General features: G+C 40.0%; 1 protein-coding gene across 1 annotated transcript in view; it reads right to left on the reverse strand.

The window, feature by feature from the left end:
• The window catches only part of LOC114657570 (polycystic kidney disease protein 1-like 2), a 145257-nt gene that overhangs the window by 33351 nt on the left and 94364 nt on the right, over positions 1-17542 (reverse strand). Inside the window, exons 35-39 of the mRNA XM_051932013.1 lie at positions 16924-17109; positions 14718-15042; positions 9380-9513; positions 8956-9083; positions 8676-8836 (exon numbers count right to left, since the gene is read on the reverse strand). Of these exons, the coding sequence (XP_051787973.1) occupies positions 8676-8836; positions 8956-9083; positions 9380-9513; positions 14718-15042; positions 16924-17109 (934 nt within the window). The remainder of the gene's footprint in view (positions 1-8675; positions 8837-8955; positions 9084-9379; positions 9514-14717; positions 15043-16923; positions 17110-17542) is intronic.

Raw genomic sequence — 17542 nt, forward strand, 5'->3', positions numbered from 1 at the left:
TCCAACTTCCCGTGTAGGTGGAAGGCTGAAATTTGGCAGGCTCATTCCTTACAGCTTACTTACAAAAGTTAGGCAGGTTTCATTTCGAAATTCAAAGCGTAATGGTCATAACTGGAACATATTTTTTGTCCATACACTGTAATGGAGGAGGCGGAGTCACGTATCGCGTCATCACGCCTCCTACGTAATCACGTGAACTAAAAACAAGGAAGACATTTACAGCACGAGTCACACACGGGAACGAAGGTAAGTTACGTTAATTTTTGACTGTCTTTTAATACTGTGTGAGCATACATATTAACACATGTGCAATTAAACGTGTGCATTTACGGGGTGATTTCTCAGGCTTAAAAGCTCACCTTTTATCAAATGCGGGAAGAAAGGTAACTGACGTTGTTCACTGTCTTTTAATACTGTGTAACCATACATATTAACACATGTCCAATTAAACGTGTGCATTTACGGGGTGATTTCTCAGGCTTAAAAGCTCGCCTTTTACTAAAAAGGTAAATGCAAAACTATTTTCAATCAGTTTATTGAAACGCTCCCGTTAAGGATTGCAATAACATATTCGCGAGATAAAAGAACAAAGTAGGGGGAAATGGAGGAACAGCCGCAAACAGCGAAGAGCAAAAAATTTATTAAACAATTGAGAACGGAGCGAGTTAAGCATACAAGCGTGTTCATAAGGGCAACAAAGCACGGTGTAAAACGTAAGTTTAAATTAAGTTAATAGAAACGCTCCCGCTGCGGATTGCAATAACATATTCACGAGATAAAAGTTTAATGAGAAGACACGAGGTATAAACGAAGCACACGCCATGGCGCAACGTTAGGGGCAACAGTTTCAACCATTCTATGATCTGCTTCTCGCAACTGAAAGACGGCACATGGCGGATGTTAGCTGACTTGCTGACCGCAACGTTAGGGGCTTCAACTATGGCGCTGACGCAACATCTCAGTGCCAACACTTTAAAGACTGTACTTAAAAGACACGCCCTCCTCACTGGACAGTTAAAAACACCAATCAAACTAACGATGACATCAAGTATTACCCAATCAAAAGTAGGAAAGGAGGCATCTTCATAAAATGCGTGTGGGATGATTTACATGAGACGCTGCTTTAAAAAAAAAATGATAAAAAAAATACGGGATAAATCCTGTCCAGTATTGATTCAAAACGGGACGCGCAATTTCATTCTCAAACGCGGCACGATTCCGTATTTTAAAGGACGGGTGGCAACCCTACAGTGCCAGGTAACCACCCATACAATCAGATTGTGATTCAGACTAGGAATGCAATGAATGTAATTACCCCGATCTACATACAAGGCGAAAGTCTTGCAACATTCAAAGATGATGGTTTGGGATAATTAGTACTTATTAAGTACAATATTGAACATAAAAGAGCTTATGAAGCCTTGAACCGAAAAAAGCAAGATCTCAGAGATCGTAAAAAAAAAAAAGGAGGTAATGTCGTTTTACTCGCTGTAGATTTTACTCAAACATTACCAGTTATTCCACGAGGGAGACCAGCAGATGAACTCAACGCGTGTTTAAAATCCATGCTTCTCCCACGGTCGGTTATATGTCGCGTGTTCTCGGGTAGGTACACCAAAAAATTTATACATTTAAGCATGTAATGGGCAAAGAAAAAATGAGGTATACCCGAAGGCACTGCAGTAGTACTCAATGTAACTTTACTTCTTAAATGTTAATGTTTTACTGTTTAATAATTTATACGCTTCTTATATATTGTTCAAATTCTTTTATGAAAATACCAGTGACAGCGCAATGCACGATAACATGGATTGAATACACCATACGCATCTGCCCACGGCCGCCCTGGTGTGCGCAGATAGGAGTTGATTCTAAAATAAAATAAACATAAAAAGAGTAATACAATCATCACCCATAAAGCGGATAGCAGACGTGACGTATTATATGTGTACCACATTTCAAGTCAATACGTGAAACGGTTTGCAAGCTACATGTGATTTAAAATCCTGGACAGACCAACGAAAAGCCACGGTAGCAAATTATAGAAGAAGATTTGACTGTTTAATAATTTATATTTATATGAAATGTGCTTCTTATATATTACTTCATATTCTCATATGATAATGATGTTAATGTTGTTTATATTGATTTCTATGTTATTGTAAGTGCATCTATGTGTGTATATGTATGTATGTATGTGTATATATATATATATATATATATAAAAAATATATATATAAAAAATATGTGTATATGTATATATAATATATCTGTATATGTGTGTATATGTGTGGGTATATGTGTATATGTATATATATATGACAGCAACACTCATAACAATGACAACACAATTACATTGACAATCATGTTACGTTATTTTTAAAATGTTTCCTTTACTTTTTCATAACCTCTTTAACACACTACTTCTCCGCTGCGAAGCACGGGTATTTTGCTAGTATATATATATGTGAATGTATGTATATATATATGTAGATATGTATATATATATATATATGTGAATGTATGTATATATATATATATATGTAGATATGTAAATATGTATATGTATATATATATATATGTGTCTGTATGTGTATATATATATATATATATATATATATGTGTGTATGTATGTATGTGTGTGTGTATATATATGTATGTATATGTATGTATGTGTATATGTATATGTGTGTGTGTATGTATGTGTGTATATGTATGTGTATATATATGTTGATATGTGTATATATATATATATGTATATATATGTGGATGTGTATATGTATATATATATATATATATATGTATATATGTATATATATGTATATGTAGATATGTGTATATGTAGATATGTATATATATGTATATATGTATATATATGTTTACATAACCTCTTTAACACACTACTTCTCCGCTGCGAAGCGCGGGTATTTTGCTAGTATATATATATATATATATATATATATATATATATATATGAGATGAGACACAAAAATAACCGGATTGGTAAAAAAAAATATTTTTGATGAATTACAACCTTCTAAACATTGTCACCTTCCATATACTCCCCCTCCTGTTCTTTACACCACTCCATACGCATCTTCCATTGATTGAAACAGTGCTGCAAGTCTTCTTGCTTGAGGCTCTTCAACAGGCTTGCCGTTCCTGTCTTCACTTCATCCAAGGAAGAAAAATGTGTTCCCTTCAAGTCACTTTTGATTTTCGGGAACAAGTAAAAATCACAGGGAGCTAAATCAGGTGAACAGGGAGGATGAATGTTTTTGTCAGTCAAAAACTGCTTTACAGAAAAAGCACTGTGCACGGGAAGCACCCACTCCCCTCTCGAACATCTGCCACATTTTCTTGTCCTTCCTTGAAACGTTGGTGCCACTCAAAAACTTGTGTGTGAGACAAATTGTTATCACCTTATACTGTTTTTATTATTTCATTTTGTTCAATTTTGTGAGAAATTTGATGTTGATTTGCTGTTCGATTTTTTTCACCCAACATTATAGCGGCAACTCGTGTAGCGATTGTTGTGCAAATACTGACTGGGCTATTAATAGGATATACCTAGCTGGTCGGCGATTTGAGAGGGCGTGTAAAAGGGGACATAGTTCTATGATTCACGTTCAATTCCAGACGTTTCTCCAGGAAAGCCCCAAGCCCAGTCCGTTTTTTTTTGTGTCCCACCTCTTATATATATTGTGAGCTGGGGGGCTGATCACACCCCTACAGGATACAGACGCTCCTCTAAAAAACGTTGAAAGACTATCTTCACATTGCTCCCTTGCTTGCGGCTGACCTATCGCGCAACCCGTGCGGTACTTCGCATACTTAAAAGCCCGAACAACACCTATCAGATTTTGGATTTGATTGTTTGCTTTTCTCTCTCTCTCTGACATTCTCTGCTCCTGGCTCCTTTAAAGAGGAAGATATGTTTGCATTATTTTAATTGTGAGACGGAACTGTCATCTCTGTCTTGTCATGGAGCACATTTAAACTTTTAAAAAAGAGACAAATGTTCATTTGCAGTGTTTGAATAAAGTTTCTGTCTCTACAGCCTCCTGTGTTTCTGTGCAAATCTGTGACCCAAGCGTGACAAGTGGTACCAGGAGTGGGGTGACGATAACAGCCCAGTTTCATTTGTCCCATCCCAGCAATGTCGCCACATGTTTCAAAGCGAAAAGAAACATCTCTGGGTCATCGGAAGGACCCATCTTCATCAACACATCTTTGGAATTAGCAGGTGGAGCAGAAACCGGATCATCCACTGGGTAGGGAGGAAGCAGGACATTTTGAGCAATATGAAATAACTCCTCTGCGTTCATCTGTGTAACCACTCCTGGTACCACTTGTCATGATCACACCTCAGATCATTCGGGGAATTTATTGAACAGTTAGTTGTACCTGAAGTACATAGGGACATTCTTTTGCAATTAGCTCACTCTCACATCTTGAGTGGGCACCTGGGGACTGATAAGACTAGAGAACGTTTATCAAAACGATTTTATTGGCTGAATATGGGTAAAGATGTGGAGCGATTCCATACTTCTTGTCCTGATTGTCAGATCGTCTCTGCTTATAAACCTCCTCGGCTCCCCTTTCTCCTATGCCTATTTTGGAAGTCTCCTGACCCTGTAGGCACTCTACATAAGACTAAAAATGGGTATCAATATATGCTTGTGTTGGTTGACTATGCAACGTGATATCCGGAAGTGGCTGCTTTGAAAAAAGCCAATTCCTCCACTGTTGCCAAAGCTTTGTGCAAGATTTTTACTCGTATTGGCATCTCTAGAGAAATTTTAACTGATCAGGGCACACCTTTTACTTCTCGCATGATGAAACAATTGTGTGACAGCTTTGCTGTTAAGAAATTGAGTACCATTGTTTACCATCCACAGACGAATGGTTTGACTAAATGATTTAACAAAACTTTAAAACAGATGATCAGGCAAGTTGCTCATGATGATCCGATGTCTTAGGACTCTGTTCTGCCTTATATTATGTTTGCGGTGCGGGAATCGCCACAGTCGTCCACTGGCTTGAGTCCATTCGAGTTGTTATTTGTCAGGCGACTGTGAGGCATCTTGGATGTTGTATGAGAGGAATGGACAGGATTCGGGACAACAGCTCACGGGCCGAGCTTTACAGATCGGGTAATGTCATTGCAAGAAAGAATTTCTAAACTTTCTTCTATTGCTGTGGAGCATCAGCGACGTGAGCAGGAAACCCAGGAACGTCTTTATGATAGGAGCTGTAAGCTCCATGAATTAAAACTTGGTGATCGTGTTCTGGTACTGATTTCATCTGACCCAAACAAATTCCTAGCGAAATGGCAGGGCCCTGCCATTATTGAGGAACATATGGGGCCAGTGAATTACAAGGTTAGAATATCAGACTGGCGCAAACCATTCCAGATTTTACATGTTAATCTCTTGAAGGAATGGCATGACCCGCAGGGGGGTTACACTTCCTTGGCTGCTGTCTCTCAGACCGATGTTGCCATTGGTGACGATTTGACTGACTCGCAAAAGACAGAATTGTTATCTTTGATTGAACGGAACACTGATGTTTTTTTTAGACTTGCCAGGTGTGACTAACCTTGCAGAACATAAAATCACTATTGAACCCGGTGTTAGGGGTGCAGATGCACCCGTATCAGATTCCGGAACTACAACGGAATATTGTGCACGAGGAAGTCAAAAAGATGCTGGCGTTGGGTGAAATTTGTGAAAGTAAACGTGACTGGTGCAGTCCGGTCGTATTAGTCAAACAAGATGGCACGGTTCGCTTCTGTATCGATTTCAGGCGCTTGAATAAAGTCTCTAATTTAGTGTTTATCCAATGCCCCGTGTTGACAAACTGTTGAAAAAACTGGGTCAGGCGACTTATATCTCCATGCTAGATCTCACGAAAGGTTACTGGCAGGTGCCTCTTGAGGCTGGCAGTTGTGAGAAAACAGCATTTGCAACTCCTGAATTTGAATTTACTAGACTCCCATTTGGTCTTCATGGCATGCCTCTAACTTTCCAGCGTATGATGGACCAGATCTTGCATCCTCATTTCGAGTATTCCGGGGTATATCTTGATGATGTCGTGATTTTCAGTAATGATTGGCAAACACATTTAGAACATCTCCAGTCTGTCCTTGAAAGCTTAAGACAGGCTGGTTTGACAGCTAACACCAAGAAGTGTAAATTGGGTATGTCTGAAACTCATTATCTGGGCTACTCCATGGGCAGGGGTTTACTCCGACCTCAATTTAGAAGAGATGCTTGCTTATCCACATCCAGAAAAGCAGAAACAAGTACGTGCCTTTCTGGGGCTTGCTGGTTATTACAGAAGATTCATCCCTGACTTTGCAAATAGGGCTGCTCCTCTTTCAGATTTTACTAGAGGCAGGAAAACCACCCTGTTTTACAGACAGAAATTTGTGAATGTGCCTTTTGTGATGTGAAAACTGCTTTGTCTTCTTATCCATTTTTGCAGAATCCCGACTTCTCCAAGGATTTTGTTCTACAGATGGACGCAAGTGCATTTGGTGTGGGTGCCATCCTGTCCCAGGTTTTTGATGGGGAAGAGCACCCTATCACAATTTCGAGTAGGAAATTGCTTCCTAGGGAGCGCAATTATTCGACTATTAAGAAAGAATGCTTGCAGATTAAATGGGCTGTGGAAGCGCTTTGTTATTATTTATGAGTTTGAAATTTCACATTAGTGACAGATCACGCTCCACTTCAGTGGTGTGGAATATGACCCGGACACAGATAGACGGAGACCATTTTAAAGTCCACCACACGTTTATTTACTCTAATATTTACATTGTCCATAGTGCACAACCCCAGTGCCTCCAGCACCAATCTCCCACAGTCCAGGCCTCTCTTCCAGTGCCTGCTTCCTTCAGGCCACCTCCACTCTCCTTCACTCAAAACCTTGTCCACTCCTCGCTCGACTCCAGTCATCGTTTGTAGGTTGGCAGCCCCTTTCATACATGCCCAGATGGGCGCCAGATGATTCCCGACACTTCCCCGGACACTCCCCTGTGTGGCGGAAGTGCCGGCTGTGCTCCCGGAAGCCTTCTGGGTGTCCCCAGTCTTCTTCCCCCCAGCACTTCCTGGTGTGGCGGAAGTGCTGGGGTCCCGGGTCCTTCAGGCATGGGGGCGCCCCCTGGCGGAGACCACGGGCCCCTACAGGGTTGGGCTTCCAAGCCCTGCACCCATGGCCCCCAAAGGAACCAGGGTGGATGCCCCCTCGTGGTCTGGAGGAGGAATGAGCCCTCCTCCTGTCTTCCTGGGCGTCCCGGCTGGGTGCCACCCGCAGCCACATGCCACAGTGGTTATGCTGTCAGAAGGATACAAACTCTCGTCTCATGAGATGGTTTTTGGGTTTGCAACCTTACAGTTTTACAGTGAGGCATCGACACGGCTCTGAATATGTTAATGCTGATGCCCTGTCACACCTGTTTGAACCTGGTTTGGATTGTTGCTTGATTCACGAAAATGTGAATAAAGCTGAGGGAGTGGGTGTGAGCTGGGGGGCTGATCGCACCCCTACAGGATACGGATGCTCCTCTAAAAAACGTTGAAAGACTATCTTCACATTGCTCCCTTGCCTCCTGGGCTTACTTGCGCATGATCTATCGTGCGACCCGCGCGGTACTTCGCATATTTAACAGCCCAAACAGCACCTATCAGATTTTGGATTTGATTGTTTGCTTCTCTCTCTCTCTCTCTCTCTGACTGATCCTGGCTCCTTTGAAGAGGAAGATATGTTTGCATTCTTTTAATTGTGAGACGTAACTGTCATCTCTGTCTTGTCATGGAGCACGTTTAAACTTTTGTAAAAGAGACAAATGTTTGTTTGCAGTGTTTGAATAAAGTTCCTGTCTCTACAACCTCCTGTGTTTCTGTGCAAATCTGTGACCCAAGCATGACAATATATACATATATATATATATATATATACTGTATATATATGTATATATATATTGTGATAAGATAGCACCCGGGCACAGACAGACAGATGCTGAATGTCCAAAAACACACACTCTTTATTTATACAAATGTCCTGCAGCCAACACAGTGCTCCATCCCACCCAAACACAGTCCCTTCCTTCCTTCACTCTTCGTGTTCCTTCCACCTTTACTCCTCTCCTCCCAAGCTTTGTCTTCCTCCTCCCGGCCTCTTTTATATGCACCCGGATGTGTTTCAGGTGCTCCTTGACGATCTTCCGGCGGCACTTCCTGGTGTGGTGGAAGTGCCACATGAGCACCCGGAAGCACTCCGGGTGTCCCTGGAATTCCTTCCGTCAGCACTTCCGAGTGTGGCGGAAGTGCTGACGTCCAGGGCTCCACAATCCTGCGGGGGCCCCCCTGTGGTGACCACGAGCCCCAGTAGGGTTGAGCTTCTATGTTCCATTACCATGGCCCCCACACAAACAAGCTGCTATCTCGTGGCCCAGGGGAGGTATAGTCCCTCTCCGGGTCCTTCCAGGAGTCCCAGCAGGGCATGGCCCCCAGCCGTCCACCACAATATATATATAAAGAGAGAGAGAGAGAGAGAGAGAGCACTTCCTGTTTTTTGTTTTTGATTTAATAAAAAATGTATACAAAAAAGTATGATTACAATATGAGTAAAACATCTATATTGTTTTTCTTAGCCACTATAGTACTCACTGGTCTTTATGACTCTGGTAGTAGTCAACATCTCGATTTCCAAGCAGTGTTCTTTTGATGAACACTGACAATGCGCTCCAACTTAAAATGATGATCACCAATTCCAGCAAATTCCACTTACTCTTGAAATACAACCATTTCTGCTCCTTCATCAGTTTTCCCTGCATGGAGTACAAAGGTCACAGCCAATATAATCTTACAAATTCCATACAGAACTGGACTAAATTTAAACTTTTTCACCATGTAAATAATAAGGGATAAGAGGAATTATACTTCTTACCTGAATGACCATGTAATAAAGGATAAAGAGGAAGTAGATAGCCTCAGAAGCCATGACAAAAATATGCAAACCACCAGGGGACTGATATAAGCGGACATTGTGCAGCTCAGACCCAAACTGAAATGCTCCTGTATAGAAGAAATCATAGTTAGACAGCAAAAGAACTAAAATTAAGAGAAGTGATTTATCAAATCTGAGAACAGCTGATGGAAAGTGAGAAGATAAGGAACGGCCAGATCCAAGTTCAATGAAATTTGCTTACACAGCAAAACAGCTCTAGGATAAAAGCAGCAGACTGAGAAGAGTTACAATGGAAATATATTATTGAAGGCAAAATGTGTTTGACACATAGCAAGATAAATATATTAAAGAGAGAAAATAAGTTTATGGAAAATAATATGGCAGCTAGAAGTGAAGGGCTCACCTATAGCACTTGTCTCCATCATCAGAGTCACAATGCAAAAGAGGTTTACATTGGCATTGTAGACCGTAAACTCCACAAAGACAGCACGAGTATATAAATCCAGCCAAGTGTTATCAAAAAGATACTGCAAAATACTGCACAGAAAGATATTAACACAGATGAGACAATCCTTCAAAAGAAGATTACTTAATTCTACCTTTGGTTAAAAAATGACACTCTGATAATAGTTGAATCCATATATGAATGTACAAAAAATGATAATTGCATCTAGACAAAAACAAGAAGACACAAGTTAACAAATGAATTAACTCATTCTAAAACATTATAACCTTTTTCATAACATTACCAGAGTTATTTGGTAATATATATATATAGTTTGCATGTTCTCCCCGTGTCTGCGTAGGTTTCTTCCGGGCGCTCCGGTTTCCTCCCACAGTCCAAAGACATGCAGGTTAGGTGGATTGGCGATTCTAAATTGGCCCTAGTGTGTGCTTGGTGTGTGGGTGTGTTTCTATGTGTCCTGTGGTGGGTTGGCACCCTGCCTGGGATTGGTTCCTGCCTTGTGCCCTGTGTTGGCTGGGACTGGCTCCAGCAGACCCCCGTGACCCTGTGTTCGGATTCAGCGGGTTGGAAAATGGATTGATGGATGGATATATATATATATATATATATATATATAATATATAATACAATATATATATAGTATAATATATTATATTCTTGGTCATTGCTTTTAATGCAAAGAATCACAAATTGCAATATATAACTCCAAGAAAAATTTTGTTTTTGGGGTGGCTTGGGGCCAGGACAAGAGTGAGGGTAATCTTTGATTTAGGCAAAAATTTAAATGAAATTCATTTAAAACAGACTTTTTTGGTTAAAAGGCAAGATCACACTGTAGTATTCCTTGTAGAATCTGATCTACCACTGGGGAGCAAACATCCATCCATCCATTTTCCAACCCGCTGAATCCGAACACAGGGTCATGGGGGTCTGCTGAAGCCAATCCCAGCTAACACAGGGCACAAGGCAGGAACCAATCCCAGGCAGGGTGCCAACCCACCGCAGGGGGAGCAAACACGAAAGACGAAACAAACAAGAGTGAGGGCATTGTTGTGGAATTACATTACAATCCATTCCAGGTCACACATTTTGCAGTGTGGTAACTGCTGGTGGTCATCCAGAAACTTGGGACACCTGGATTACAAGGACACTCTCAAATAGCTTCCCTACATGTAATGTATTGTTTTGGAGAAGTACGAGGGAGCAAGACACTCTTTTCTGATAGATAATTAAGACCTCAATTTTCAAAGCCCTTCTTCTCATTCCAATTGCATCACACTTTGCTTAGAGCCACTCCAGGGCAGGCTTAACATCATAGTTTAATGAAACCAAGAAGAAAAACAGCAGAGATGCATTTCTATAGTTTCCAAAGTGGAAACTCTTACTTGTGCCTAGATAGTCTGTACATGAAGGTCATGAACAGGAGTCAAACAACCACATTGAGTGAAATCAATTTAACGGTAAGAATGTAAAAACAAATCTTGCTCAGTGGAACAAATGGTATATAGCAGCAGTCATGTACTGCTATACTATTGTAAAACCTTCCACAAGATACCATAAAGTATGCAGATATAATACTTTTCCATCTTCACAAGGAATAATGTGGACATAACAGGCAAACACCCACAACACCCCAAATATCTGTGCAAGGACAAAGAATTGGTTCATTGTCCCACACCTAGGACAGAATCTCCATTGTTCTTCTTAAATTTGAACTTCAAGTATTAAATTGAATGTCAATTTCAGTATCTCAGTACAGGCTTTCAAGAAAAGCTGGGAAGTGTGACCCTTTGATAACTGGAGCACATTTCTTGTACCTCATTTTAAGAAAAGAGACCCTTGTCTCAGTTTCATTGTTGATGGACAAGAATGAAGAAACACAGCAGTGATGAAACATGCTAAGCATGACAATCCCATACACCACTGAACTTGCCTAATTTCTGGAAGGACCTCATTTAACCGCATGACCTTGTCTCCATGGATCTTTTCATTTGTCACTTCAGTAATATCATTCATCAAGAAGGCCTCGGCCCCAACTAATGTGTCTGGCACTGCCGCCACTGAGCAAGGTGTATCCACTGGCTTTAGGAGTTCCTCAAAGTACTTTCAACCTTCCCATGATATCACTAGTTGAAATCCACATTTCTCTACTCTTGCCAAGAATAATTTGTCCAACTTTCTCCCTATTATTCCTTTTACAGGCCACCTAAAAGTCAGGCTATTTAGTTTCACCAAAATTGCCATAGCTTTCCTTACAACTGATGTCCACCAATGAGAACTATGATGGCTTCAATGACAAAACTTGACTGCCTTTTGATCAAAGGCCTGTGGCACGCGGCTGGGGGTGGTCCCCAGCCAGGACTCCCAGGAGGACAGGAGGAGGGCTCATGCCTCCTCCAGACCACGAGGGGGTGACTGCCCTGGTTATATTGGGGGCCACAGGTACAGGGCTTGGAAGCTCAACCCTGTATGGGCCCGTGGTCACCACCAGGGGGCGTCTCCATGCCTGGAGGACTTGGGACCCCAGCACTTCCGCCACACCAGGAAGTGCTGGGGGAAAGAAGAAAAGAGACACCCGGAGTGCTTCTGGAGAGACAGCCGGCACTTCCGCCACACAGGGGCGTGTCAGCGGAAGATTGCCGGGAACCACCTGGAGCACATCTGGGTAACTATAAAAGGGGCTGCCTCCCTTCAATCAAGGCTGGAGTCGGGTGGAAGAGGACGAGGTCTGAGAGTAAGAGAGATAGAAGAGAGAAGGAGGTGGCCTAAAGGCATATTGTGGACAGAGGCCTGGACTGTTGGGGTGATTGGTGCTGCGGCACTGGGTTGTGCAAGCAATTGACTTTGTAAATATGGTGAATAAACATGTGGTGGACTTTAACATGGTGTCTGTCTGTCTGTGTCCGGGCTATTTCCCACAGGCCCATTGCAGTATTTACTATTATCTAGGGCTTGAATGGAGTCATTTCCAACTCTACGCTCCTAACCTTTCGCAATCTAGATGTGTAGCTCTTTTTGAGGTGAGTGTTAAGCTCAGAAGAATCCACTAGCCATTGAAACTATACTTTCCTTACCCATTTGCATGTTCCAGATCTGTTCATCAGATTCTCCAATAGCCTGTGTCAACTCACCACTAAGCAGTGGCCATACAGCTTAGCATCTTTCTATTTACCAGATAGATAGATAGATAGATAGATAGATAGATAGATAGATAGATAGATAGATAGATAGATAGATAGATAGATAGATAGATAGATAGATAGATAGATAGATAGATAGATAGATAGATAGATAGATAGATAGATAGATAGATAGATAGATAGATAGATAGATAGATAGATAGATAGATAGATACTTTATTAATCCCAAGGGGAAATTCACACAGATACTGAAAATGCATAGCACTAGATCAAATGACTTAAATACAAAGCCAGTCATTTGGCCCAGGTTGTCCCGATATCAAGTGCACTTATAGACATCCTTGTGCCTGAACATCTTTATTGGCAATTTAGTTCAGAAATCCAATAACAGTGCAAGACCCGGGTTTAGATCAAGTAGACTCTTTATTCCAATCATGCCCCTGTAAATGTAGCTGTTATTTTTCATATGATTGTTGAAATCCACTGTCTCTAAAAAGATCTGAATACTCTGAAAGGTTGCAGGCACCATTTATCTCTCTGCAACACAAACATACTTTGTGGTGAACTTTTTGTCCACTGGTAGAAGATCAAACTGCACGGCACCCAGCAAGAGGCTTGTGAATATAGTTATACCTGCTTGTGGGTTTCTACTAGGACTAAACTTCAGAGCAAGAGAGACCATCATCTGCTTTCAGAGTGTATACTATGCACAGATGTGAGCATTCTCCATCAGAGAAGTTATGCTCCATGTTCCAAGAGGCAGATTTCATAATGATCAAAGGTCTAGTATGCGTTACCCATCAAACCTACACATGTCACTTGACTGGAATTATCCATAACCCCCTCACCCTTCTTTTTGTAGGTGGTGACACCTCCTGTCAACTTTGTATGTGTAAGTGGGTTGACTGGCCACCATGTTGTTACCAACAAGCACCAACTCCAATCTCCCTCCACAAGAGGATCCAAATGTCCTTTGTCTCATATCTCTATACTCCTAGTAATGCAGTATACTGTAGGTCTAAGGATAACTGAGATACACAAACTCCTCCATCATTCCACAGTAACATTCTTAGGAGGCGACTATTAAAGTTCATTTATGCAATAAAAATTCATTACTAATGATTAGATAGGGAAAGGATAAGTTACACATCAAAACAGTACAGAATGAATGAAATTAATCTGGCAAATGTTTTTCTGGACAGGGTGTCAATAACTTGTGTTTTTTTAAAACTTGTTTAAAACAAATATGATACTAATATGAAGTGATCATGTAGCTAAAGCTATTACTATCATTTTAATCCTCTTTTTCTTTTGTCATATTCTATTTCCTTAAGTAGCCCATATTCCTAGCTGCCAAGAAGTTCACTAATCCACAGTGACTGCTATCCAGTGTCCAATATCTCACACAATCAGTGCCATTTCCTAGCATCAGCAAGCTAAACAAATGCTCATTACCAGTGAAGGCCCCCATCACTCACACAGAGAAAATGGTGTTTCTGCAGTTTGTCCCTAAAACAGACAAACACTTGTGGCCCCAACAAGTGCTGAGAATGACCTGTACATAAGTAACATTGGTCACTGCCTTTACAACTTATCTCCAGGTAATTTATTTTCTTTTTTTACCAGATACTTTTTAAAAGCTCCCTTCTGCTATCATTTTTTGTGATTAAATGTGCACAGCAAACAATCCATCTGAATCTGAAAACCAAATGTTGTTAAGTTGCAATGCCTTCTCAAGTGTCGTTGTTTGGCCAACAAAAGACAGCACAAAAATGTGAATAAAGGATCAGGGAATGCTGTTAAAATTAGCAGTCTTGGGGTGTTAAATTTCACCTTAATGGATAGCACTTTGAGTACTGAGAAAAGCGCTATATAAATGTAATGAATTATTATTATTATTATTATTATTAATCTTACTGAATACCTAACAGAGATATTACTGAAAAATGCCACAGAACTGTCATGTTTAAATTTACTTTTAAATGCTTGCATGTTTAGACTGAAACGTTAACTCTGCTGCATCTTGTCACTTTTGAAGCTTTTTTAGCACGTATTGTTAGAAAACACATATTTTAACAATGGGTTTTACATAAAAAACATGTCAAGAGATAGGCATTGAAATATTCTTGAAGTACCTTTTTGCAGTTTGTGAGTCTGTGCCTAGATCTGCCACATATCCTCCACCACGATATAAGGCACTACTGCCCCAAATAGGGTGTCCTCTTAAGATGTCTTGTGTCTGATATTTCCAGAAGGAAGTGAATTGAGATGTGTTGCTTAGTATGTCATTCCAGCCAGGTCCATAGGAATTTGTATCTTCTGTATCCCATGAATATGGAGAATTGCAGCCAGGCACCAAACTTTGCACAGATTTAACAAGTGGGCATGTGTTATTTCTGACTCGAACTTGACGTATTCGAGCACTTCCTACTAGCTTGGAATTTCCATCTGTAATAAAGCCTGAAAAACAACAAACATGTGGTCTTTTTAAAAACAAAAATAAACATGTTAGAAAGTACTTTTAACTTTCACAGAAATTAAGGAATAAGATTGGAGGATGTTTATTTTTTTACTTTAGATGTATCTTCAAACCTATGGAATATCATTTGTTCAAAATTAAATAAATAAAAGAGCAATTATGAAATAATTACATGAAAAAGTTTAATAATATTTACGAATAAGTTATTACATTGTGAAAAGAATTGTTTAATAAAAGTAAACTAATTATTATGAAATACAATTTCATAATTTTATTTTGTTTCAGTAATGTAGTTATGTGTACATAACATGATTTTAACATAATAAATTGCTGAAATATTATAGAATAATTAGTTGAATTTTGCTTAATTTTTCTTCTTCCTCATCCTCTTCATCTTTTCCCACTACTTTGTGGGGTTGATGTGCTCGATCAACCTTCTCTAAACAAATTAGCCCTTCACCTTCTCCGCAGTAAGACCCTCTTCCTTCAAATCTTTTCACTTATCCATCTGCCTCTGCTTTGAACTCCTTCGCTTTCTCTTCCTCTGTGCATTTTTATATTTCTTAATAATTAGATAACTTTAATTATGCATTTATTTCCACAATTTGATGACTCATTTGTGTATTGCTTCACTTTGATGTGATAATTTCATAAATGACTTATTTATTTAATATGGTACAAACTGTATTCCATACAAACTGTCTATACATTTCCCCTTGTGTATAATGTAAATGAAGAACAAACTTTGAACCTTTCCGAATTGAAAATATTGCTGAGCAGTCACAAAACATGTGAATTTATTATTATATTTATTATTATAAATAAAAATTGCGAGGAATGGAAACCATGGGATTAGTAAAAAAAAAAAAAAAAATTACTACCAGCCTTCATGACTACCTACTCTGTATGTCTGGTGGACTAGATCTTTTTGCTGTACCCTACAAAAGCAGAATGTGAATGCCCTTCCTCTTACTTTCAGATTCTCTTAGTATTTCTGACTTTACTTCCTCCCACAAGCTTTCAGATGACTCCAGAGTCAGTGGTCAGGTTTAGTTGAGGTCCACCTTGCTGAATTAAGCACGATTGCTAGAGACAGGAGGGGAACTTAGTGCGGTTATCGGAGCAGCGACCCACCGTAACCCCCTTGTGTGACCCACTTGCGACCCACTAATGATTTCGTGATTTTTTTAAAAATGATTTTTAATCTTTTATTTGCAAAATAAAATTTTTTGTATTTCTTTCTGTGCTCTCCAGATATTTTTGGGGTCAGAGCGCAGGGTAAGCTATTTGTACAGTGCCCCTTGAGCAATTACAGGATAAGGGCCTTGCTCAAGGGCCCAAAAGAGTACCATTCCTTCTGTCACTGCCAGGATTCGAACCAGCAACCTTCAAGTTACCAGCCCAGCCCACTACCAATATAAGCAACAGAAACTTGCTATCCACTGGTGGCAGTACACAACGCCCCCAAGTGATTGAGAAACACTGCTCTAGGGATTCATTACTTCGCTACTGCCCTTGCAAGTATAACTTTCAGTAGTTGTATATAAGAATGCATTCTGAAGGCCAGTGTAGGCCTTCTCTCTTTTTACAGACTTAAGTAGGTTGTTTCCCTATTCTGTGTCTTCATAGTGTCATTTTCACCCTGCACAATTCCTTGTCTGCCAGGTGACAATTTTCAATTTAATCAATGAGGCTTTGTGGATGGTTTATAACTGTGGTTATAAGGGAGGACAAAATGTTTAGTAGACTACTCTAACACATTTGGATTTAAGTGGAAAATACAAAGGCTGTAGTGTCTTTCAACCAAATTTCACAATGTGGAAGCTACCAGAATAAATGCAACATAGTTTTTAGGAGCTTACCAGGATATGTACCATACAGGCAACCCACCAGAGTCGTATTAGCCCAGTTGAAGATGTCACTGATAGCCAGGGTATTTGGTACGCCATTTGTAAAGCTCTGTCTGATATGCTGTGTCAAGAAGTAAGCATTAGGATCACGCTGCCCATAAGCCAGCAGAAGCAGCATCCACAAAAATCCCATATAGGCTGGAAGGCAAGACCATTTGTTTAGGGAGAAGATAGAGATGAATATGTATAACCAGTTTTAGGAACAACTTCAGGAAATTAGGTAGAAAGAAATAGCTGAATATATAGTGATTTTACAAGACAGAAACATTTAAGAGACTAATGGCCAAGTGGGTCTGAGCCCATTAGTGTCAATTCCATAAATGCACCAGGCAGAAAAACCTTTGCTACAGCTGGACTAAAATCAGAAACAGTTAATGCTATTGTTTAATCATATTTAATTAAAAATAATTCATATATGTACATCATTTTATGTTTAAAGAAAAATGTCATTTTTACTTCAATTTTGAAATTGAACTTTTTTCAGTCAAAAGGAGGAACAAACTACCAAGAACTCAGCATTATTTGTACTATTAGCAACTGTCCCAAGAATTGGAGGAGAAAATGAAAGCTA

The sequence above is a fragment of the Erpetoichthys calabaricus genome, chromosome 9, assembly GCF_900747795.2.
Source record: "Erpetoichthys calabaricus chromosome 9, fErpCal1.3, whole genome shotgun sequence".
Classification (NCBI taxonomy): Eukaryota; Metazoa; Chordata; class Cladistia; order Polypteriformes; family Polypteridae; genus Erpetoichthys; species Erpetoichthys calabaricus.